This window comes from Eulemur rufifrons, chromosome 1 (genome assembly GCF_041146395.1).
Source record: "Eulemur rufifrons isolate Redbay chromosome 1, OSU_ERuf_1, whole genome shotgun sequence".
In the NCBI taxonomy this organism is placed as follows: domain Eukaryota; kingdom Metazoa; phylum Chordata; class Mammalia; order Primates; family Lemuridae; genus Eulemur; species Eulemur rufifrons.
In genome coordinates this window covers 83,043,603-83,068,482 of record NC_090983.1, presented here as the reverse complement: position 1 = coordinate 83,068,482, position 24,880 = coordinate 83,043,603, and the positions used below count along the sequence as shown (strand labels likewise).

At 32.5% G+C, this 24,880-nt stretch overlaps 1 protein-coding gene across 3 annotated transcripts in view; it reads left to right on the top strand.

Moving 5' to 3' along the window:
* The window catches only part of SPOPL (speckle type BTB/POZ protein like), a 57,637-nt gene extending 34,473 nt beyond the window's left edge, over positions 1-23,164 (top strand). Inside the window, exons 2-11 of one of the 3 annotated variants that reach the window (XM_069473097.1) lie at positions 797-934; positions 1,124-1,245; positions 1,510-1,661; positions 3,221-3,348; positions 8,841-9,018; positions 9,100-9,155; positions 10,644-10,766; positions 14,548-14,690; positions 14,782-14,835; positions 18,599-23,164. In XM_069473097.1, coding sequence (XP_069329198.1) covers positions 857-934; positions 1,124-1,245; positions 1,510-1,661; positions 3,221-3,348; positions 8,841-9,018; positions 9,100-9,155; positions 10,644-10,766; positions 14,548-14,690; positions 14,782-14,835; positions 18,599-18,743 — 1,179 coding nt within the window. In that variant the 5' untranslated portion in view covers positions 797-856 and the 3' untranslated portion in view covers positions 18,744-23,164. Of the gene's footprint in view, positions 1-796; positions 935-1,123; positions 1,246-1,509; positions 1,662-3,220; positions 3,349-8,840; positions 9,019-9,099; positions 9,156-10,643; positions 10,767-14,547; positions 14,691-14,781; positions 14,836-18,598 lie in introns of those variants that run through there. The other 2 variants (XM_069473106.1, XM_069473115.1) reach the window with 2 other exon arrangements.
* The last annotated feature ends 1,716 nt before the right edge of the window (positions 23,165-24,880 follow it).

Here is a 24,880-nt window from a genome sequence, read left to right as displayed (position 1 = left end):
TCTCAGACTTGAGTCCCTCTGTTGTAATGTAATCTGGAAACCTTCTTGCTCCTGAAAAGTACACTGCTTACCTAGCTCATTCTGATTTTGTCTCTTTCTTTTATAGACTTTCCAAGTTGCAAAACAAAATCATCTAGTCACTAATATCCTGGCTAGGTTATGAGGAGACAAGAACGGCTAACTGGGAGGAAATTTCATAATATAGTACCTCTCAGGAAGAAGCACTTTGATAGGGATGCAGTCTTATCAGAGTACCTGTTCGTCTGAGATAGATGTAGACTTTTGTGAAAATCTACATATAATTCTTACACAGCATTGCCTATCGTATCCTATTCTGTGTTTTACTCCATGAAAACTTCTGGAGTCTGACAGATGAGTGAGTGACTAGTATTTCTAGTTCTAACTTTGCAGACTTTTTGGTTTTCATGAATGTATCAATGAAAAGATGAAGGAAGCTGAATCAGATATTAATTGATGTCTTTAAGTTTCTGTGACACTTTGTGATTTTATGTTTATGATCTTACTCTTAAGTTATATGTTATTTTTGATTTGTGATATTTTGGAAGACGTGTCTTGACAAAATAATGTCTTATCTATAAATATTGTTTGTTTAGGTTTCAAGTATAATATGTTACAAAAGCGTATGATTTCAGTTCTTAAAAAATATTTGAAATTCTCATGTGTTTCCTTATAACCTAATTTAGGATAGTAATTGTTTTGTGACTGTTTAAATACATCTTCCATCTTGATGCTGCCAGACTTTATGATGAGTTAATCAAATTTCTTTTCTTTATAGGCAAAGTACTCAACTTTGTAGGATACTGCATAAATCCTAAAAGATTGCAGTAAAGTGGCAATGTCTCGAGAACCCACCCCACCTCTACCTGGAGATATGTCTACTGGTCCTATAGCAGAAAGCTGGTGTTATACACAGGTACGTGCTGTTAAAAATTCCTTAACTTTATGTCACTTATAAAATTTACAGTATTTTAAGAACATTATTATGAAATACTTTGGCATAGATATTAGAAGTATTAGAAGAGTGGATCGTAGAGTATTTAACATGTGACAAGTTAAAAGCATAAGAGTCATCATTATAAATGTGGTTTTCTGAATCTCTTAGGTTAAAGTAGTAAAATTTTCCTACATGTGGACCATTAATAACTTCAGTTTTTGTCGAGAGGAAATGGGTGAAGTGTTAAAAAGTTCAACATTTTCATCTGGCCCAAATGACAAAATGAAATGGTAAGATTTTTGTGTGCTTTGGATTTTTGTTTTTGATGTGATCATCAGCTACTTGTGGTTTGATTGTTATTATTGTTGTTCCTGATTAGGTATTAGTCTAATTTTATATTAGATTGGTAACACATTCCTAATATGGAGAATTGTATAGAACTGTGGGGATATTGACAAGAGTGTTGTTTGTGATATTAACAAATGAGTTTAGTATTGCCTTTCTCTTTTAATGCTTCAAGTATTCCTCCATGTGAGCTTATTGTTTTATTTTAGGTGCCTGAGGGTAAACCCAAAGGGATTAGATGATGAAAGTAAAGACTACTTGTCCTTATATTTGCTTTTAGTCAGCTGCCCCAAAAGTGAAGTTCGAGCAAAATTCAAATTTTCCCTTCTGAATGCTAAAAGGGAAGAAACAAAAGCAATGGGTAAGTGATTTGCAGACTGAGTGTAGAAGTCTCTGTGTAACTATATGCTGTGACTTCTGTACCTTTACCTAGAAAAGTTGGGTGTTTTGTTTTTTAAGTAAAATCTGCTTAATCTAAATTATTTAATTTGGCCATTATTTAATTTTAAATTCAGTGTAGAGCTATAATTGTTTTACTAAGTCTTAAACTTACTAAAACATGCAAAAGTAAATAATATTAAAATTTAACTTCTTCATGTCCTAAAATGACATCCACCTAGAAAAATAGTTGCTTTTTGGGCAAGGTGCCTGGTTCAGTGCCTGGCATATATAACAGGTGTTCAGGAAACATTTCTCTTCTCCCTTGCCTTTTTTGCCAGGTAATAAAATCTGAAGAACAATGAGAAGGAGATGGAATACCCTGATATTTTGTCACTGGAATTTTTTGAGCTGTGGACTGAGCACTAACTGAAAGGGCATGTTCAATTCAAAAATTATTTCTTAGTTTCAGGGCCTATTAAATTCAGTCCAAGATTCACATATATAGCCTGCTGAAATATTGTAGCCCAGAGCTTCATAATAGAAGAGTATTGTAGGAAATGTACATTGTGCATAGTAGGAAAATATCTCATGAGCTGCCAAATTAAATTTTAAATATTTTTTAGAAGTGAATCACAGAATCAAGTAACTTGATTACAAAAACACCTCCACACACATATTTTTCAATAAGATCTTTTACTGCCAAAATAATTCGTATTTTCACCTTGTGTCACCTTTAGGATAGTGGAGTGTACTTCATTTAGATTTATTACTGGCTTTCTTTCCATCTTTTATTCTTTGTATAACAGATGGTGAATACTTTCTATAGAGGATCTTGTTTATTTCATAGTATATAGTTGTACAGTAATTTAGACATTTGAAACATTTACCTCAGATATTTGTTAAATCTTTCACAAATTATACTAAAAACATCTTTTGGACTTCAGTGGAAATTTTTTTTAGGGGAGAGGTGATTATGTCCAGAGACTTAGGAATGATGAAGAACTTCATTTAGCTTTTTCACCAGTTAATGGATTTTTCTTAGTTGAGTAAAACTTAAATCAGTGGGATGGATGTGTCAGGAAAGCTTAAAAGATGTCTTAATGACTTAGAGCATTCATTTTTATAGGGAGAATTGGGAAATGAGATGTATGTTTCTTACCAGATTCTGATGTTAGGTGATGAATAGTATGCCTATACCCACATACTTTGGTCCTATTTCATTGTCTTTTAGGGCCTAGGTTGTTAAAAAGATCTCTTCCTTCTCCATGAGATTTGATCTGGCTTTTCTACTTAGAGATTCAGAAGTCTGAAATTCAGCTCATTGACAATGGCCAAAATTTGAGTAACCATGTGGACTGATCTGTTTCTATTTAACTTAACTCTTATAATATTTTATTTATGAACACAAATATCTATAATTTTATAATGGATTTATTGGCCAACTTTTATTTCTATACATTTTATTTAACTGAGTTATGATTAAGAAACATGTCTCTTGGATACTTGTTTTATTTAAACTACTGTTCTGTTTTCCACCAGAAAGCCAAAGAGCATATCGATTTGTGCAAGGGAAGGACTGGGGTTTTAAGAAATTCATTAGAAGGGATTTTTTGCTTGATGAAGCTAATGGTCTTTTACCAGATGACAAGCTTACATTATTTTGTGAGGTGGGTACATTTTTTACTCTAAAGAACTCCATGGTTACATTTAGTGATAATGGCAAAAGTATAAACTTGATTAATATTGGGTATACTTTAAAAATTAAGTAATTGGTATAATTTCATCAGGTTTCATTTGTAAATTCTTGATCAGAAAAAGCTGACAAGATTGTTTTACAAATCAATATGGTGGCCTAGTCTGAAAAAATTTTGTCATATCTCTGGCTAAAAATTGTATGCACAATTATGCTACCCCATACTAATTCCTTCCTCTTGAAAAGACTGTGGATGTTTTTATATGAACATTTCTAAGTATTATCTTCTTAATAACTTTGCAGAAATGGTCAATTTTTTTTAAATTTTCAGATTGATCATATTAAACATTATTTCTAGAGTTTATTAGTTTGAATCCAAAAATATCTGAAAAAGATTAGGAAGCTTTCTGACTATTCAGGCAACTGGATTAATTTAATCGAATAGCATTCTAAGAAATAGTTCCCCAGTTTTTAAGATATGCCCATGTCTGTTGACAAACTTATGAGGTATATTTATATACATAAAATGATATACTTTGAAAGTTGCTAGCATTGCTTTTGACAATAATTTATACTTATGATTTGTTTTAATTTGAGGTTTGGATTTACTTTTGTCATTGTCACTGTTAAGTACTTTTACCTGTATGAATTTTTAAGAATCCTCTTTGGAGTGAATTCACAGATGATATGTTAACGATGCAGTTTATAGAGGATATACATCAGTAACAGTTTTATTGAAATGTTTGAGGCAGTTGATAATTTACCAGTTGAAAAGGTTAGGATTAAGTAAACTCAAGATTAAATATATTTCAGCAGATTATTATCTCTTAGAAACATGATAACTGCTTAACTACTACTAAATTAGCTTTACTCTCTTTATAGTAAATGTGTAAAATTTCTTGGAAAGATTACAAACTAATTGTATGACATTATGTTACGTCAGAAGAATAATTGAAATATGGCCCTGGAGACTATGTAGTGCATCTTATTTTCAGCTAGACAAGTTAAATGAACTGTATGATGAATTTGTTATGAATATAATTACTTGGTTAACAAAGCACATACCACAAATCTCTTGAGCAGCAAGGCTTATCATTAAATAAGTTAAGGAAAAAAAAAAACTAAAGCATTTGTTGCCAATGGGCAGATATTCTAAGTAGTACTCTAAATAAATATGTTATACTATTTAACATTTTAGCACCCTAATGTAGAATCTTCTAGAATTTTTAACATGTTAATTTTTTAAAATGTCATCTGAGAGTTTAAAGGATCTTAAAGACTATTTAATCCAATTTTAAAAATACTGACTGTGGCTAGTTTTTTTTTTTTTTTTTTTTTTTTTTTTTGTGAATGAACCTTTTTAGAAAATACTCGGGTTTTTTTTTTTAGATTGAAAAAGGATTTACAGATATTTTTCTAAGTATATTGTCCCGGAACCTAGACAACCAAGAAATTCAGAATTAAGGCTGAAATTAAATTTAAGACCTTTTTTTGATATGTGTTTTTGAAGTATGTTTAGTATCCATATGCTAGATTATACACACTAGTGGCCCTCTAAAAATAGAACCCATCATGACATGCATTTTTAAGTTGGCATTGATCAGATTCATTTTTAGATCCTGAAGTATACATTTTTTTTTTTAACTGATGTAGACTTTTATACCCGGGCACCATATTTAGCATAGGTGGGCAAAAAGTACTTTTAACCAACATTCTTCATGCCCTCCATCGTTTCTTCCATCCCTCTCACAGATACCCTTCCTTCTACAGCATCTCCAGCACTGCTTGCAGAAGAGGAGGAAGCATTGCACTGCCCTACCTAAAGAAACTGCCTCCTCTCCCTCCCCTGCAAGTGGTGCTGTAGACAGGTAAGGCAGTTGGGGGCTACCCTTTTTGTGCAAAACATAGCTTAATCTTACAAGTTCTATAGTCATCTAAGTGGCCAGACATAGACAGAGATTTCTAGCAGTGTAAACAGCTCTGCCCTCTCTCTCCCAAAGTGGCATAGAAAACAGGAATTGAAGAATAAGTAGGAAAAATAAAAAACTGGTTAGATTAATTCATCTTTTGAAATCTGACAGATTTTAAATACTCTAATATAGTCTACAAACCCATGCCATTCTATGGTATACAGAAAAATACATATGCACAGATAAAATACAATAATGAGATTTTCATAAAGTTAAACTAATTTATTTTTAAGGACACATCTTTTTTCCCATCCTATTTTTCTTTTGCTAAGATAGTGTCTTAGACCATTTTGTGTTGCTATAATAGAATACTTGAGACTGGGTAATTTATAAAGAACAGAAATTTTTTGGCTTATGGTTCTGGAGGCTGGGAAGTCCATGATTGAGGCTGGATCTAGTGAGGCCCTTTTTGTTGCATTATAGCATAGAAGATACCAGAACTCATTTAAATAGACCTACTCTCTCAATAAAGGCATTAATCCCTTGATGAAGACAGAGCCCTCATGACCTAATCACCTCTGAAAAGTCCCACTTCTCAACACTGTTGCATTGGGGATTAAATTTGCAACATAAGAACTTTGGGGGACACATTCAAACCATAGCAGATAGCCCTTCTATTACTTGTGGTAGTGGGTGGAAGTTGGGTTTTATTTTCTAAAAAAAACCTTGGCAAAATGAAAAGTTGACTGCCCTATTTCTGTCACCAGATTTTTAAAAATGATACTTCTCTATGAAAGTAAAAAAAAGTCTAAGACCCACTATTCTAGAATCTAATGTGATACTGGACTGTTAAAAGTTTCTCACTTTAGAGCCAGTGTGGGGGTGGTTAGGCAGTTGATTAGATTGGCAAAATTGTAGTACTGTGCAGCTTTGGATATTCCTGGCTTTTAGAATTAATATTCTGGAATATTCAGGTTTTTAAAAATTGGAACCAGTGGTTACCTTAGTTCCACAGTAGGGGAGACCCAAATTTTCAGGATAGTCACAGAATTGATTAGATCCCTCAGATGTTCATCTTCAGTCTCAATTATGTTCTTAGGGTTGAGTTAAAAGCAAATATGAAAAAGGATGTCAAATGAGTTTGAGGCTTTACTTTGTGACATTTGACAATTTTGAGTATTGTGCACTTTCCTTTTTTTAATTTTTAAGGAAGAGCAAATTGGACCTCTGGAAAGAATCTCAGCCTTTTTCCTGAATTTTTTATTCTAGGTTCCATTCAGTAAGAGTGTTTGTTACCTGTACTTGAATACGTGACGGAGAAAACTAAATTTATCATTTTTTTAAAATTATAGGTATCAAGGAAATAATCAGAACTCATTTCCTATCAATTTTTAATTAGATCATTAATTTCTGCTCTATAAATAGCCCCTTGAGTACACTTTGGAATATAAACCGTTAATTATGTGTCTTAGTTAAAATTAGTGGTTGCTGTGATAATACTATGTAGATAGGCATGTCAGTAATACACATTGTTCTGAAATATGATTGCTTATACAAAATACAAACATGACATCAATAACTATGCCTGATAATGTCTTTTTAACCTTTTATTTCTTTTATCACCTGATTTTTTGCCAAATTTTTACATTTATTATATTATTTTTAAATAGCATAAGAGACAATAAATAGAATTTGAGAAATCCTTTCCTAAATTAATTATATCATCACATTTTTATAGCTCCAGTGCATACTTTAAGTCATTGAACAGATTTTTGGTTTCTGTATCATTAGGTTTTAATCAGGTAAGGAATAGTGAATTTTTTTTCTGCTTTGTAGTTACTAAAATTTTAGAGATAATTTGAGTGATTAAAAACTATAGGATAGGAGAACCTGTATTGGTACATTTATATAGGTACATAATATCTTGTCTCCCCTGTTTAGAAAAACATCTCACAAGATTGTTGTGATGATTGCTTTTTGATCATAAAATGTTAAAGTAATTTACTACTAATTTTAAATAATACTAAAAAAGTATTGTTTCGTACAAAAATCCATAAAAAAAGGAAACTGGAGATTTAGATCTAGTCTTCCTTTGCTGCTAACTAGCAATGTTATTTACCTTGTCTTGATCTCACTTTGAAATCTCTTTATAAAATAAGATAAATTTTATAATTTCTGTGACACATACGATTTCAAAGTGTTAACATGCAAGTTGAGGGGGGAAATGTAATTAATAAAAATATCCTCTAAAAGATTAAGATTTTCTAAGTTTTCTTTAGAAGTGTCATTCATGAGATATATGTTTGTATATCTGGGTGAACTGGAACTTCTAAGACTTAATACTCTAAACATTTTACACTGGACCATTATTATACTTTATGTTTCACATGTTAGTAGTTTGGTCTGATTAAACCATTTCTAATTTATATTTTCTTCATGGTTTACTTTGTTTATATGTGTCTTTATTTATACTTTTATTTAATAAAAACCTTATGAAATGTTTTTAAATGAATGTAGCTATCTATTGTTTCATAACAGATGTCCCCAAAACTTAAAAGAATAGATAAGTAATGTAGCACTTTTTGTTTATTGTTTTTCTAAAAGGCTCATTTACTCTGAAACATTTGCTTTACTAGTTGAGGTATTATTTTTTTAATTTATTAAACGTAATATGAAATTTACAATAACATAGTAGAATACCTTTTCTTAAAGGTGGTATACAAGCAAGACTTACCAATAATGTTTTTAAGATTTATTCAGTATATAGTCATCTTTAATGGGAGATAATTTAATCCACATTATGTTGGAATCTACGTAAAAGTACTGTAATAATACCAACTTTACTGATTATTTCATAGGTAAATAAAAAGTGTGCAAATAGAACTAAATTACATTTACATTGCTCTTATTGATTTTCCATAAAAGATTTTTGTGAACTTTAACAATTGCAATTGCTTTTGTGGAAATATTTGTTCCTTAAAATTTAAATCAATTGTCCTGTATATTTAACTCAATTTTACTAGAGTTGAAACATGTAGGAATAACTCTTTAAAAATTTTCAATTTATGTATCGTAGACTGTAGTTTTATAACCTGTTTTTATGTTGTAAAAAGTTATTAAGACCCTTATACTGTGTTTATTGTACATAGTGTAAAATATAAATGTTACCAGGTCTAAAGCATGAAAAAGTAAAGAAATTTCCTCCTCTCCTTACAAAAATGTCTTCTCTTTGTTTGAATTTACATCATATTGTGGCTTTTCTGTTGAGAACTATTTTTTGTAATTACTTTAATAATCAAACATTCCAATCAATTGATAAACCATTCATTTACATAAAATGTCACTATTGAAAAAGATCTATATTGTTTCTAGCTTTTTTTATTATATTTATCCTTTAAATTGTATCCTTAAATTCATTTCCCATATAATAGGATTTTTGACCAGGAATACATTGAATTATCCAAATGATCTTAAACATAAAAAAATTAAGTTTAGACTTGCTAATTATTGATATTATTTTGTGAAAATGTTTCTCTTGCTGTCCCTTTTTTATTAGGTGAGTGTGGTCCAAGATTCAGTAAATATATCAGGACATACTAATACAAATACTTTGAAGGTGCCTGAATGTCGACTAGCAGAAGATTTAGGAAATCTCTGGGAAAACACAAGATTTACAGATTGCAGTTTCTTTGTGAGAGGAAAGGAATTTAAAGCTCATAAATCTGTGCTTGCAGGTACTTTCTATTTTTGGATAATATAGTACATTTTCTAAGATAAGTTTATATGTCAAATAATGATGCTTAATCTTATTACAGCTCGATCCCCTGTTTTTAATGCAATGTTTGAACATGAAATGGAAGAAAGCAAAAAGGTAAACATGGCTTAAAGGCTAATATTTAATTTCTACAAATGTAAAATAGTGGAATGTATATTTTAAAAGCAAAGGTGCATGATCTCATACTGTGATAAGTGGAGAAAAATTTTAGAAACAAATAGATAAGGAAAAAAATGTGTTCTATAATAGAACAGTAGATGTAGCTCAATGTGGATGCTCAGTGAATATTCCAAGTAACAGCTACTTTTATGTCCCTCTGGTAGGTAAATAAATGGGTAGTTGTTATCCAAAAGGGCTGTTCTGGTCCATACTATTTGAGAGGCCTCTGGTTAAGATGTTTATTCCCCATTTCTAGAATTTATGGGTTGATTTTGGAATTCATTTTTTAGCAACAAAAATAATTTCTACATTCTTTTGATTACTAAGATAAAAGGATATTTATTAGATTTAATACAATGGACATAGATTACATCAGCATTATTGTACACTAGCTGTTATCAAGATATTACCTATTTGCGTCTTGCAGATCATTCTCTTTCACCTGTCATCTCGAAATGTAGTTATATTAGAGATCAGAGGCTGAGTCATTGCTGGTTGCATAACATGTGAGCCTTAGGGCTCCAGTTAGACAACTCCAAAGTTTATTCATGTGGTCCGGCTTAATTCTTTCTGCAGAACTAGAGGCTGCAATAAAATAGCCGGTTGGTCAGAGAAGGTGCTGTGATCAGCCTTCTGATCACTTCCAAGTAGGGAAGACATCAGTGGTTTCAGATGTTACTGGCAGCAAAGGGTCAGAAAAATTTGCTGTTGTTAGAGTTAGACCTTTAGCTTCATTGATCTCAGGAGAGAAACCAAATGCAAAGATAAAGAAATAAAAAAGTACTAGTCCTCTTTGGACTTGAGTATGTTTCAAGTAAGCAAGGAGGTGCCAGTATTTAAGAATACATCCCATTTTTGCAAAAGGGAGAGTTCTGAGGTAAGTGAGCTCTGTTATTGTCTCAAATACCTGGACCTACCTTTTGCTTAGGGTTCTGTTGGGAATAGAACTGTTGGTCATAGGGGTTTTAGGCATTGTGTTAGGACCTAGGAATTCAACAAAGAAAAAGTTAGTAGCCATTATCCTTTAGGATAGAGGTCAGAAACTGAATACAGATGCATTTTGTTTGGCCTACAGTTTTGTTTGTTTGTTTTTAAGCTCTTTATTGAGAAATTGGGACTTATATTCCCACATGGTAGTACTTGGCTTGGTCCAAGTATCCGGGTATGGGCTCTGCAGCTGGTCACGGTGCCCATCTCTCACACAATGTATGCTTCTTACTTCTTACACTTGCCCACTTCACTTTGCCTTATTATCTTAATGAAGATTTACTTACCTAGATTTTAGAAATATCTGCATATGTGTATTTGTGTTATAAACTATTTTAGTGTAGATTTGGAGCTTTTAAATTACTGTCAGAGGTTCACTTTGGTTCATTTGTGTGTGTATGTTCTCTAAGTTTTTTTGTGTGTTGTTTTCAATATCAGAATCGAGTGGAAATAAATGATTTAGACCCTGAGGTATTTAAAGAAATGATGAGATTCGTTTACACAGGAAAAGCACCAAACCTTGACAAAATGGCTGACAACTTGTTGGCAGCTGCAGACAAAGTAAGTAATTAGGTCTTAAAGAACTGAAAAATATCCTCAAGATTGATGTATGTAGAAAGCAATCATCAAATGAAAGCTCCAAATAACTTGAAGTATTGAATTAATCTCTACTATTTATAGATGGTTCTTCAGAGTTTTATGAAGTAGCATATAGTGGGATAATACGGAAATGAGATTTTTTAAAACAATCAACAAGATGTAAAAATATCTTCAGCCAAGAAGAAACGTTTTCTCCCCATGGGAGATTAAACTGAAAACTCATTAGTTTTGAGTGTATATTTATTTCCTTTTATAGAACACACAGAATGGCATATATAATTTATTGTAATTTTCAGATATTCTTAGTTTGAAGGCATAGTGCATGATCTTTTTGAAAATGAGAAAATATTGGGTATTTTGTATAATCTAATTCTCTATATTCATAGATTTATTTTTTAATATGACAGCAGAGAAAGAGAAAAAACATTAACAATTTTGTAATACTCTTTTGTAATGGCGATTTCTTAAAGTTAATGAAACTGTAAAAATATCAGAAAATCTCGAAACCAGTGGTTTTCAATCCTAAAAGCACATTTGATATATAAAGCACACATATGTGCATGTAGATAGATGGATTATGTGCTTGTGTGTGTATATATACACACCACTTGAAAATGTTACTATTGGGAGAAACTGGACCAAGTAGATATGGATCTGTTATTTTGTAAAACTACTTGAATCTACAACTATCTCAATAAAAATTTAAATTAAAAGCACCATTTACAATAGCATCAAAAATATTAAATACATTGACATAAATCTGACAAAAGATGTTTAATGTTGAAAATTACAAAATAATGCTAAAAGAAATTCAAGAAAACCTAAATATGTGGAAAGATAAATCTTGTTCATGGATTGAAAGTCTCAAATTGTTAAAATGTTGATTCTCTTTAAAATTGGTAGTATAATCAAATGTCCCTATCAAAATCCTAGCGGCCTTTTTTTTTTTTTAAGAAGTTGACAAGCTGATGTAAAAATGTATATGTAAGTGCAAGGATATAGAATGATGAAATAACTTTGGAAAAGAAGATTAAAGGACTAACACTGCCTGATATCAAGACTTACTATAGGACTTTAGTTGTTAAGACAGTGTTGTATTGGTGTCAAGATAGACAAATAATGAAATAGTACAAAAATAGACCTTCATATTAATATATGTGGATATTTAATTTTTGACAAAAGTACAAAGCCAATTCATTGGAGAAAGAACAATCTTTAACAAATTGGTATAGGAATAACAGAATACCCCTATGTGCAAAAAATGAATTTTGGAACATTCCTCACACCATGTACAAAAAGTAATGCAAAATGGATCATGAACCTAAAAATTTAAAACTTCTAAAAGAAAACTTAAGAGAAAATCTTTTTGATGTTGGATCAGGCAAAGATTTCTTAGCTTTTATACTGAAAAACCTGACCCATAAAAGAAAAAAATGATAAAATGAACTTTAATAAAATTTTAAACTATTTTTCTTCAAAAGACATAGGAGAATAAAATATTTGCCCAGTACAAATCTAAGGAACAACTTTTATCCAGAATATATCTGACTATTGTATTCAGACTGTATAAAGAACTCTGAAAGCTCAATTATAAGAAAATGTTATTTCTTTTCTCAATCTCTAGTAGCCACCGTTCTATTCACTACCTCCTTGAGATCAATTTTTTTTTAGGTCCCATATGTGAGTGTGAAAATGCAATATTTGTCTTTCTGTGCCTGGTTTATTTTACTTAAAATAATGTCCTCTAGATCCATCTATGTTTCTGCAAATGACAAAATTTCCTTCTTTTTCATGGCTACCTGATATTCCATTGTGTACATCCACCACATCTTTTTTATCCATTCGTCCCTTGATAAACACTTAAGCTGATTCCACATTTTAGCCATTGTGAATAACGCTGCAATAAACACTGAAGTGCAAATATCTTCTGGTTACATTTTATGTCTTTGCCTCACCCAAGCGAGGTTTAGAGGCACGCCCTTTCCCTCTACAATGCTCACTGTGTCTGTGACCATTAGTTGTGAGTTTACCCCCCCCACACCCCCTAATCCCTGAAGAATATTACTACCATGTGAGCACCATAGTGTTGATCAGTTAGTACCAATTTGACGGCGAGTACATGTGGAAACTATTCCTCTAATCTTGTGATACCTCACTGCGGATAATGGGCTCAAGCCCAATCCAGGAAAATGTAAGAGGTGCTAGATCGCTGTCATTTCTTATAATTGAGTAATATTCCGTTGTATACATATACCAAATTTTAGTAATCCATTCATGAATTGACGGGCACTTGGGTTGTTTCCACATCCTTGTAATGGATGTGGAATGTAATGATAAATGTTTCAGGTGAATCATGTCCCAATTACTCTGATTTGATCATTATATGTTATATGCTTGTATCAAAATATAACATGTTCTCCATGAATATGTATAATTATCTATCAATAAAAAATTTTAAAAAATAAAATAAAAACGTTATTTCTAAAAATGGACAATATTTGAGCAGTTTCTGAAGTAATGTCAATGGAATACATTAAAAGATATTCAACATATCATAGTCATTAGGAAAATGTATATTAAAAGCATCGTGAGATACTTCTATATATCAATTTAATGGCTAAAATTACAAAGACCATACTAAGTGTTGTCAAGGTTGGTTGTGGAAGTATTAGGACCCTCTTACACTGCTAATGGGAAAGTAAAATGGTACAACCACTTTGGAAAACCATTTGGCAGTTTCTTAAACAGTTAAATATAAACTTAACCTATGAGCCAGTGAGTCCACTTTTAGGTTTTTAGGCAAGAGAAAAGAAAGCATATGCAAAGACTTATACATGAGTGTTCCTGGCAGTTTTATTTTTAATAGCTAATTACTGGAAACAAACCAAATGTTCACCAATAGATGAATGGATGACTACATTGTGATATCTATATATGATGGAATAAAAAGGCTTGAGCTTGATATATAAGCAGTGACATGCATGAATCTCAATCATACTGAATGGAAGAGCCAGATAAAAATGAGTATATATTATATGATTCCCTTTATAGAAAACTACAGAAAATGCCAATTAATGTATAGTGATAGCATACCAGAGGTATTGGCTGGGATGGGGTAAGAGGGAAGGATTACAAGGGGTAGGAGGAAACTTTTGGGGGACGATTGGTATATTTACTATTAATATCTTGAATTGATGGTTTTATGGTGGCATGAACTTCTCAAAGTGTGAACTTTATGTGCACTTTACTGTATATCAGTTATACCTCAGTAAATCTGCTAAAGATGTTATATAACATATATACTAATAAATGCAAGAATTTTTAGTGATTGTGAATATGATCTTTTTAGCATTATAATGAATTCATTCTTTAAGACTGAGTGGTGACAACTTGCATTGTACTGGGTGATATATTCTTGTATTTGAAATAGTAGAGAAGAGAAATATACTCATTAAGAATATTGGGTAATAAGGTAGTTTTTTTTTAGCATAAACCCTACTTTAAAAATATCCTCTATTTTACGGTTATGCAAATTGAAATTCCCTAAAGAAAACTAGTCTTTCTCCCGAATGCATTCATTTATATTTTCTTTCTATTGGGTTAAAACAATGACTTAAAGAATTTTAAAATAACCTTTGTTAAAGATAATCTGCTTTAACTTTATTTTCTAAGTTACAAATATATCATGTATTTGGAAACTTAGTTGTAGGAAATGTTTAATGGTTGTTTTCTTTTTGGATAGTATGCACTGGAACGGCTGAAGGTCATGTGTGAAGAAGCTTTGTGTAGTAACCTCTCAGTAGAAAATGTTGCTGATACCCTTGTCCTTGCAGATTTGCACAGTGCAGAACAGTTGAAAGCACAAGCCATAGATTTTATAAATAGGTAAGCTATGCTTATAATTTCAGTGGGTATGACACCTTCAACATTTTTTCACTGGACTTTTTTGTTAAGTGTGTTTAAATCTTCAATGCAGGTGCAGTGTACTTCGACAACTTGGGTGTAAAGATGGGAAAAACTGGAACAGCAAGTAAGATGACATCAGTTTCTGACTTAAAGTTGATCTGCTTAAATGAAATTGTTTGCATAGCCTTTTGTTCATTTAAAATAAGTATTAATCCAGATGTTAATTTTTGAAGCAAACTGCCAGTTATTTAAAAAAAAAATTTGACTACTTAGTGGATTCCTGAGGTTATGCTTATGCTCCCTTGTAGGTCAGCTTCTCGTGCTGACTGTGATAAATGCTCTCATTTCTTAAGCACATATGCCATGTGATATATAGCTGAGTCCAAGTATTATAAGGACTGCTAGAGAGCTAGCCCCTGCCCCTTCAGAAAGCATTTCTAAAAATGTGGGAAAGCCAGTCGCAGTGGCACATGCCTATAATCCCAGCTACTTGGGAGGCTAAGAGGAGAGGATCCTTTGAGCCTAAGAGTTCTAGAACAGTCTGGGCAACATAGTGAGGCCCTGTCTCAAAATATAAATAAATAAATAAAAATTAAAATGTGGGAAATAGTCATTTAATCCTGTAAGGAATGTACCCTTCAGATTTGCTTAAAAAGCCTTTCCATTTGAAGGCCAAGTCACTGCTTCTTAGGTTAGCCCAAGTAGCTTGCATCATATGCTGTATTAGGCTAGCTGGCTAATATTCCAAAAGTGGTAGCAATTTGATCTTTCCTTTTCCCTGGTAAATCTATAACAGTTGGGTAGTTGTTATATCTTTCTAAGCCTGGATCTTCTGAATATATCATTCCCTACTTTTTTCCCCTTCCCATTTTTAGTGACTTTTCTATTTTTTTAATTTAAATCAAAAAGGGAAGGGTTGACAGGTTGAAGATTTTGCATCTACCTTTTATTAGTTTTGCCTATAAACCCTTAAATTCCATTTTCCCAAATTATCAAAAGTTGATATAAGAAAGTGAAAAAAAGAATTGTGTTAAAGAAACAATAAAATAAATTATTTTGTTGACTTAATTATTTCCTATTGCTTTCATCTGTTTTGATATATGTAAAGTTGGTTAACTGAATTCCTGAAGTTTGTGAATTTTGTTTTCTGAAAGTAAAAAGTAATGATTACTTTAAAATTACTGGTTGTCCTATATATTGGTCAGTATATGATAATGTGATTTCATTATGGTGTATGATTCTAGAAAAAATTTTTGAATTTAAAATATACTATGTTAGCAGAAATGACAATTTCGTGATCCTTTGTACTTAGCCACTTTCAAACTCTAGTTTTACTCTGCTAAGGAAATACTTTACATTATATAACTTTTTCAATGTCAAAAAAATTTAGCTTATTTTATACTTCCTGGAGAAGCTGTGTTGTGTATACAGACATTCAGTAGCTAATTATTAATTGAATTAATAAATGTAAAGCTCAGGTATATTAAGAAGTAACTAAAGAAGTATCTATGTGATTCAAAGCAACTAGTTGAAATTTTAAACATAATGGCACACTGGTAATTTGGTATTTGTTAAAAAATTGCTTTATTGATATTAGCTACTATTAATTCAATAAATATTAACCTAGTAACTATTGTGTCTTGAGCACAATGCTAGGGTGCTACATATAAAAAAATTTTGAGGGAAAATCTTGCTCTTAGGAATTTATCTAGTGGAGATAGATATATGATTATATATCAACTCATTAGAATATGATAAGTAATATGATAGAGGAGGCTATGTACAGGCACTTGACTAAGAATAAGCCTAGAAATTTAGGGATGGCTTTCAGGAGATGACTAAACTGAGTCTTAAAGCATTAATAGGAGTTAGTAAAACTAAGAAGGAAATAGCCAACATTGCAGACAGAAAGTATAGCATGATCCAAAGTATAGAAGAATAAAGTAGTAGTTGATCATTCATTTGACAGGTACTTATATTTTATTATCCAATAAGTTCCCAAGGCAGTTTACTCAGTATGGTGCATATAGTGGTGAGCAGCACAGATCTTTTCTTTGCCTTCATAGAGTTAATGGTTTAGCAGCAGATTAAACAGGCAATTGCAATAAAGTATGAGAAAGAATGTATAGCATATCCATACGAGCATATAGCAAAGGGACCTAACCTAATCTAGGGGTCAGAGAAAGCGTTTTCAAGAAATTGTTGTAAAACTGAAGGCTGGAAATGTTGATAGGAGTTACCCTGGTGAAGAAGAGGGCAGAGAGGAGGAAAAGTGTATCCCAGAAAAAGGATATGCAAAATATTGTTGATGAGAAAAACCAATATAGAGTGTGTGTGAGTGTGAGAGAGAGTGCGTGTGTGAGAGAGAGAGAGAGAAGAAGAGGGAGGAGGTAGGTAATGAGAAGCAGTTGGAGAAAGCAGGCAGAGGTCAGACCTTGGAAGGCTGTGTAAAATAACATTAGACTGTTAGATGTTATTCAGAGAATAGTGGATGTCTAATAAAGGGTTTTCACCTAGGGAGGGGCCTGATCAGGTTTGCATTTTTAACAATCTTTCTACATGCAGGGTAGAGAATGGATTCTGGGGAGGCTGGGGTGACAGTATTAGCTGAGGAACAAGGTTAAATACAGGTAGATCAGTTGGAAAGTTATTGGAGTTGTTCAGGCAAAAGATGAGTGAAATTAAACTTGATTGGTGACTATGTGACTAGAGAGAAATGAAAGTATGTAAGAAGTGTTTTAAAGGGAGAATCCATAATATATGGATATTATTTGGGTGGTGGGTGGTATAAGGGAGAGAAGAGAGGAGGCAAGGATGGGTAGCTAGATTTGTTGCTTAAGCAATTAATTGATTGCTCAGTGAGAGCATGTTGTACATAGAGCACAATAAATAGTTTAGTATCAGAGTATAAAATGCCAGAGCATGGAAGTGGGAGGTAGAAAGCTAGAGAGGGGAAGTAAGGAACCAACCATAAGGAGCCATGTTCCTCTTTCTAAACGACTTGGATATAGACAATGTGGAATAATAGAAAGGGGTGTGATACAGTCATATTTATGTTCCTAAGATAGCATTATAGAAGCTGGATTTGAGAGAAGCAGGATAGCAGACTAGAAGACAATTTAGGAAACTGTTTTAATCATCCAAATGTGAGATGATATGTGCCTTACCCAGGATTCAAGACATCTTTTAAGCCTTTCAAGCCTTAAGCTAGGGTTTTGATGACTGGAGAGGACAGAGTCCAGATGTTTCCCCAGTTTTTAACTTGAATCACTAGGTGATGGTGGAAGCTTCAGCTAATTGGAAATGTGTGGGGAAGAAATGGGATTTGGGGTGACAGATGGTGAGTTCTCATCTGATAATCCTGATATATGGGTCTTGAGGCATGTCCAAATAAAAAGAGCAGGTGGTTGGAAACAAACCTTTTGGGAGGCCTATAATTTAACAAACTAATAGTTATCCTCATTGAATATGATAGTTAAAATTATGAAGAGTTCATGAGGTAGAATGAATAATGCATGTTAATGGAGAAAAATAGAGGGCAAAAGTTTGAACTCTAGAGAAAACCTGCCTTAACAGAGGTAGGTAAAAGAAGAGAAAGGGGCTCTTGAAAGAGTTGGCACTGAAATGGTAACAATAAGAGTAGAACTATGGAGACAAGTTTCACATAACTCAGGGGAGTAGAACTTCCAGAAAAATTTAATAGTTGTAACAGGAAAAACCAGTCAGATAAAGATGATATTTTAATAAAGCCAAATGGTTTGAATACACAAGAGAGGTAGACAGTGTTCAAACATTTTGAAATAGACAAATTTATAAAACAATTGCCAATGTAGCAATGCATTTTGAAAAGTATTCTTTAGTAAACATCTCTTAATTTTGTTTTTCAGCCAAGCAGCTGACATAATGGAAACAGCAGGATGGAAGTCCATGATTCAGTCTCACCCTCACTTAGTAGCAGAAGCCTTCCGAGCACTAGCATCTGCACAGTGTCCACAGTTTGGCATTCCACGCAAACGGCTAAAACAGTCCTGAATCTTCCATGAACAGTAGAAAAATGGAATTGACTTTTACTCCTCCAGGTCCAGAAGGATTCTAATACACAAACCATAAGCAAGAGTTGTTTCTGTTATTTTGTCCACAGAACAGAAGCTGAAATAGCATATTGCTTACATTTCAGGTGGATAATTTATGGTTTATTCTTCAGCTTTAAATTAGACTGATTAATTCACTTCAAGGCCTTAAATTATCTTTGATGACTTCTCTTGTTCATATAATACTTTAATTTTTTTATTGTGCCTTGTCATTATGACCAAGGCTATGCAGGATTGCACTAGCTCCATAATGCAGTAATATTGATATCTGAAGATAGTAAGTTTCAAAAGGATCTTCCATTATTTTGAGAAAGAAAAATGAATTTTATAGGGATTGTCCTATGCTATCTCAAAGTTCAAAACTAGGTTCTCCTTAAAAGCACTTGTTGGAGATTACCAGTAATGTCTTCTCCAGTCTAAGTTTCTATAAATATAGGAGAACCTGCTTACCTTCAAGGTAAGTTATGGCAATACACTGCTTCACTTCTAATTTATTTTTCATTTCAGGGGGCAAATATGCAATGAGTTGGCCCAGATTTTTAGTAAAATTTGTGATGTTTGTATGTATGTTAACTGTCCTACAGACTGTGGGTTTATCCAAGTTTACAATGATTGAGAACTGATTGAGGTTTAGATTTCATGAAGAAAGCATGTATTATGCGGAAGTAATTTTTTTTTAATTTATAGTGACCTACATTTATATGAAGAATTCTGTTAAAAGTGAGGATGACCAAATGTAAATTTAATGAGTGGGCCAATTAAGAAAGATATATATGCACTTTTAATGTGTAACTTTTGTATGCTGAATGGCACATATATTTTTTTGCTTTTGAGGGAATTAATAAGGTATAATTAATTGTGTCTTAACTTTTGAGAGAGTTTTTTAAGACAGATGGAGGCAACTGGGATGTTTGTGATAATAGATAAGAAAGATATCCTTGATTATACTTAAATTGGTTTGGATTACAGATAATTCATTATTGAATTTACTCCTGTTTTATCACACTTTGGAAAAGGCACCTGAACAATAAATGAATCCTGGATAGTCTACTCTCCTTCAAACAATGAACTGATACCATTTGCCTATGGAAGATGCATACTAAAGGAGGGAACCCTTAGACTGTGTCAGGCCACACTATGAACCTCCCCCCACCTCCTTGTTTTCCCCTTTGTGTTTGAGTTGCTGTACTAACATTGTGGATGATATTGAAATTCTGCATAATGTGAACAGGATAAACTATTTATAAACTGCTTTTCATGGGCCAGTTCTTTATTATAAATGAATTTTAGCTTTAAACACATACACACATTCAGTGTTTGATAGTTGCGTTTCTAATGGAAGTCTGTTTTGGTGCATTGTCCTGGAGAAGCAGGAGCAATCAGTGTCAGGGCACCACGTCTGACTTACTGTGATAGCGACAACATGCTTCTTAGACAACATTTACATTTGACCACAAGGGAAGAAATGGGTCACTGGAAAAAAATGCATATGCCTATAAGTTTGAATGCATAACTTTATTCTCCAGATTAAAATTTTTATAATTTGTTTATTTAATTTTTGAATTCAGGACAAAAGGAAAAAAAATGAAGCTTGAGGTTTTCGAATAGATTTTATTTTGTGTCTCTTTTTAGGTGTTAACTGAAGCAATTCTAATATATCAAGAATGATTCATATTTACATTGAACAAACACTGTCAAATAAGTGTTATCCACAACAAACTACAATTTGAAAAGATCATATTTTCAGATATCTTTGTTTCTTTCTGTGTAGCTTTGAGTCACTGTTGTGGTAACTTAAATTTGAAATTGGGAGAATCCCTTGGGATAGAAGAAAGAGTCTTACCTGGTAATGGACTTCTTCCTATGTAAAAGTGTTATGGGAAGTAGAAATTTGACTTCCTTAACTTCACCATAAGATTGAGCCTGTTAAGTTTACAATGTACAATTTTAAAAATACACATACACACATACATACACACTTTTAACTTAAGATTTTGCCAGGGTCTTATAAGAAAATAAAAACTCCCTCAGGCTATAGAATTTTGTTTGTCATCTGTCAAAAATGACATACTAATGTATCCATTTATATCAAATGCACACCATACCAGCACATTGTGAATTAATTCACTGCTTGAATCTTATATAGTGACTTCAGTAATACCATATAATGAACATTTCAGCTTGTTCTTACTTACTCTAGTGTTTATTGCAGATCTTAAGGATTTTATTTTATTTTATTTTATTTTTAGTTTGGTAGCACATTTTGTACCAAAAATGTCAAACACTGTGCTATAAGAATATCCATCTTTGTAGAAATGTCCACTTTTCAGATAATATAATGCCTACCATTATACTAACAAAATCATATGGTAGTTGATTTATTTTTTTATTTATTATGTATATTTTTGGTATTGTGGGTTCTTGAAGCAATGATAAAAAGCTGTTAATGTGTTCTGATGTAAGTGCTCTAATAGCCTCCCCCCTCCATTTTTAAACTACATACATTGTTTTCAAAATGGGCACAGATTCTGTCCAGCCTTTTAAACTATCAGCCTGTTCATGTTTTCCCTTTATCACCTAAACAGGGCTTTTCCGTAGAAGGTAGTGAATGGTTTTAAATATTACGTATTATAAAAATAATCATTGGATAACTGTTCTTTAGACTAAGATTTAGAAATACTCTATTTGTGCCTTTTTTATTTTTTATTTTTAATGTGTATTGATACTTGGAGCACAAATATGAAGGTGCCATAATATGGCTTGCCAATGTTACCTCCTTGAATAGTCATGTGTCATTGTCTTAAAATGATAATTGGAGAACCTTGCATGAATTACGTGGTTATTTGTGGTGTGTGTGTGTGTGTGTGTGTGTGTATGTGTGTGTGGGTATGTGTGTGTATACCTGTATTCGCTTGGGCTTTGTATGTGTTATGTTCAAAAGAGTAAATTTCTGAAAATAGGAACCAGTTAAATGTTTAAAGTTCAGGTTGGTTGAAATATTTCATTTAAATGTGCTTTATTTTGGGGGACAATGGATGACATGAAATAATTCTTAAAAATATGATCAATTTACTGCATGATGAAATGTGAAAACAGTGCCTTTTTAGGACATCAATTATAATAAAATTAAGTTTTAAAATATTAACAAAAATCTCTTAAACAGTTGTCATAAACACTATTGGTTTATTTTTAAACTAAATCTAAGTAAAAGCTTAAATGGCCAAAAGGATACTTATTAATTTATTTACCTATTTAAGTTTTATGCTTAAATTTAAAATCTAAGCAGAATTCTTTATAAAATTGGTAGATCATAGATATTACCCAGTGTTACTAAAATGGAACAGGGACTTTGTTTGGTAAGTTACGTTTTATGAAAATTCAACTCAGCAAGCTTCGATCATAGCCAAGTATACTTGAAGAGGTGAATTATTCTGACTTGGACGTGCATGCTCTTTGATGGATCAATACTCAATGTATTCTTGCAAAAGAAGGTGGGTGGGTGAGTGGGTTTGTTTTAGTGTTCTCAGATTGTAAGGATAGCACTTTCAGCACACATAAGAGTATTTTACAAACCTTTTTTATACAGATTATGAGCTCTACTTTATTTAAGTGTTCATGGAATGATGTAAATTTAGGTCCAGTTGAAAAATATCGAGTGCCTACCATATGCAAGACTTCCTCTTCACTAGGAATGAAATCACACCGTGTCTTGTTTGCAGTATGTGAACTTTATGTTTGAAAAGGAATTCTTATATTTAAATCTTTTTCTGTTGTTAATCATTGTATATTGTAACCTAGTAAATTTTGCATTCAGTTTTTAAAAATGAAGAAATAAATTGAGTCCCATTTTTGAAAACAGAAATCTGCAAAAATTATTTAAAAATTAAATCTGGGGGAAATTGATTTTCAGGATTCAAATGTATGAAAACATTGAAATTTTCAGGCTCGTTTTTAATCAGCTGATGTTAATGATGAGATACATACTAGTATCTTGTTGCTGAAAATATTTTTTGCATTTCAACACATTGAGTTAAAATAAAGTTGTTACTTATTCAGAATTAATTGTCTTATTTTGTATTTATTTGAAAAATATAAACTTTTTGTAGATTATTATGATGCTTTGCAAAAGAGTCATGTATTTGATATGATAAATTTGCATAGTAATTGTCTTTTCTACTTAAGGAAACTAATACATTTTGTAATCTACTAAAGACTTATTTCTTAACTGAGATATTACTCATTTATTTTAACATCATTTATTTAACATCAAGATTGAGGGACTTATTCTAATGCTACATACACTTAGAGATCAATTTTTTCCTGTCATTCCTATTCCTTCTTAATTTCAGTTATCACAGAAAATTTGATAATTTGCTGCTATCAAAAAGCAGATTTGGGGCAAGATATTCCTGAACCAATTTAGTAACAATAACACAATTAATGCCTTAAAATTATGGCCAACATGGCAGTAGAAAGCCATAATGGGAAACCTTGTATGTACCCAACACACACTCCTCTCTCTCTCTTCCCTTTAAAAGCACACTGAATTCCCTTTAAAAGCATAAAAGAAGGGTTGAAAAACTTTAAATAGTACAAGGTTTGGTTATATTCTAAATGTTACTAATGAACTACATGTAAACTTTTGCCTCCTGCTCTGCAGCAGCCAGCCCCTTTGACAACATTGGGATGTTTTGTCTCCACCTACCACCTAAAAATCATTTGTTTCTAAGAGATGGCCAAGAGTGGCATTTGCTTTGATCACTGTTTTTAGTACAAGGCACGTTGGTAAAAATCTTAAACATAACATGTCGTTGCTGCCTTTTTTTTTCTTTTTTTGGGGGGGAGGTTGGGGGGTACCAGAGGAGTTTGCATGCATTTGCAGTGGATGGTGGCAAAAAAAAGTTTTGTTACTCCTGTTGTGCTTCCTTTCCACTTCTCCCTCTCTCTTCTGCCCCTGCACACCCCAGTTCCTAGTAAAGGATTCAGGTGTGGTCTTGTGCCAGTCTCCAACATAACAGCCAAACAATTCCTATAGTATCTTGCCCCTTTGCTCAAAATCAAACCAGGCCTTAATAGATAAAAGCAAGGAGAAAAAAAATGTGGAATTTATGAATAACAATTGTAGCACAATAAAAGCAACCAGTGCCCTGAGGACTATGATACTCACTTTGTTCTAACATAGATTCACTGCCATAAGCAAAAAGTTTTTAGGATGTATACTTTATAAAGTGTTAAAAAATGTTACGATTATTATGAAAAGTGAAGAAAGACAAAAAATGAAAATGGCATCCAATCGAAAAATAGTAAAGTTAGATGTATTAAATTTGATAAGCACCAGAAATAAGGTAGGCATTTGAGTCAGTAGAAGACAAGGTTGAGAAATGCTCCTAGATCACAAGGACAAGAATGGAGAGATGAAAATAAGGATGATTCAGTTTAATTTCTGTCAATTAAACGGAATGCCTGGCTCTGTATGGAACTGTGTTTACAGTGATAAAATAGAAACAGTCTATGTCTTCATGAAGTCTGTTTTCTTGGAGAAAGCACGATTATGTAACACTGTGTGAACGATGTGATAGGAATATAAGAGGACCACCTAGTCTGGGGTAGGGGTGGAAGTCTCAGCCTTCCTGAGGAAGTGATGTCTAAATTGGGATTGAGGCAGCTTAGTGGGTGTGTCATCTAGCCCATCATGTGGAGTCTTAGAAGTTGAACAAGGTTCATATGAAACATTTTTGGGAATGAAACTGAATGTGGCTCTCTCCTAGTTATGTTAAGGGGAAAGAAGACTAGTAAAAAACCAGTAAGCCAGAGTTGCAGTTTTTAATAGGCCTCATTAAAGGAGTCTGAACCTATGACATAGTGGGATTTCGAATGGGGGTATCTCATGATCAACAATCTATCAATCTTTACATAGTTTAGAGGGGGCTGGCAGAGAGGGTAGGGAGATCCTTTAAAGAGGTGAAGAATGCTAGTGCTTTGTGCTAAACTAGGAACATTGGGATAGAGAAAAAGAGGGAGATTTGAGTGGAAATATTGAAAGGACATAGAAATAAACTGCATATGGTAGAAGGGAGA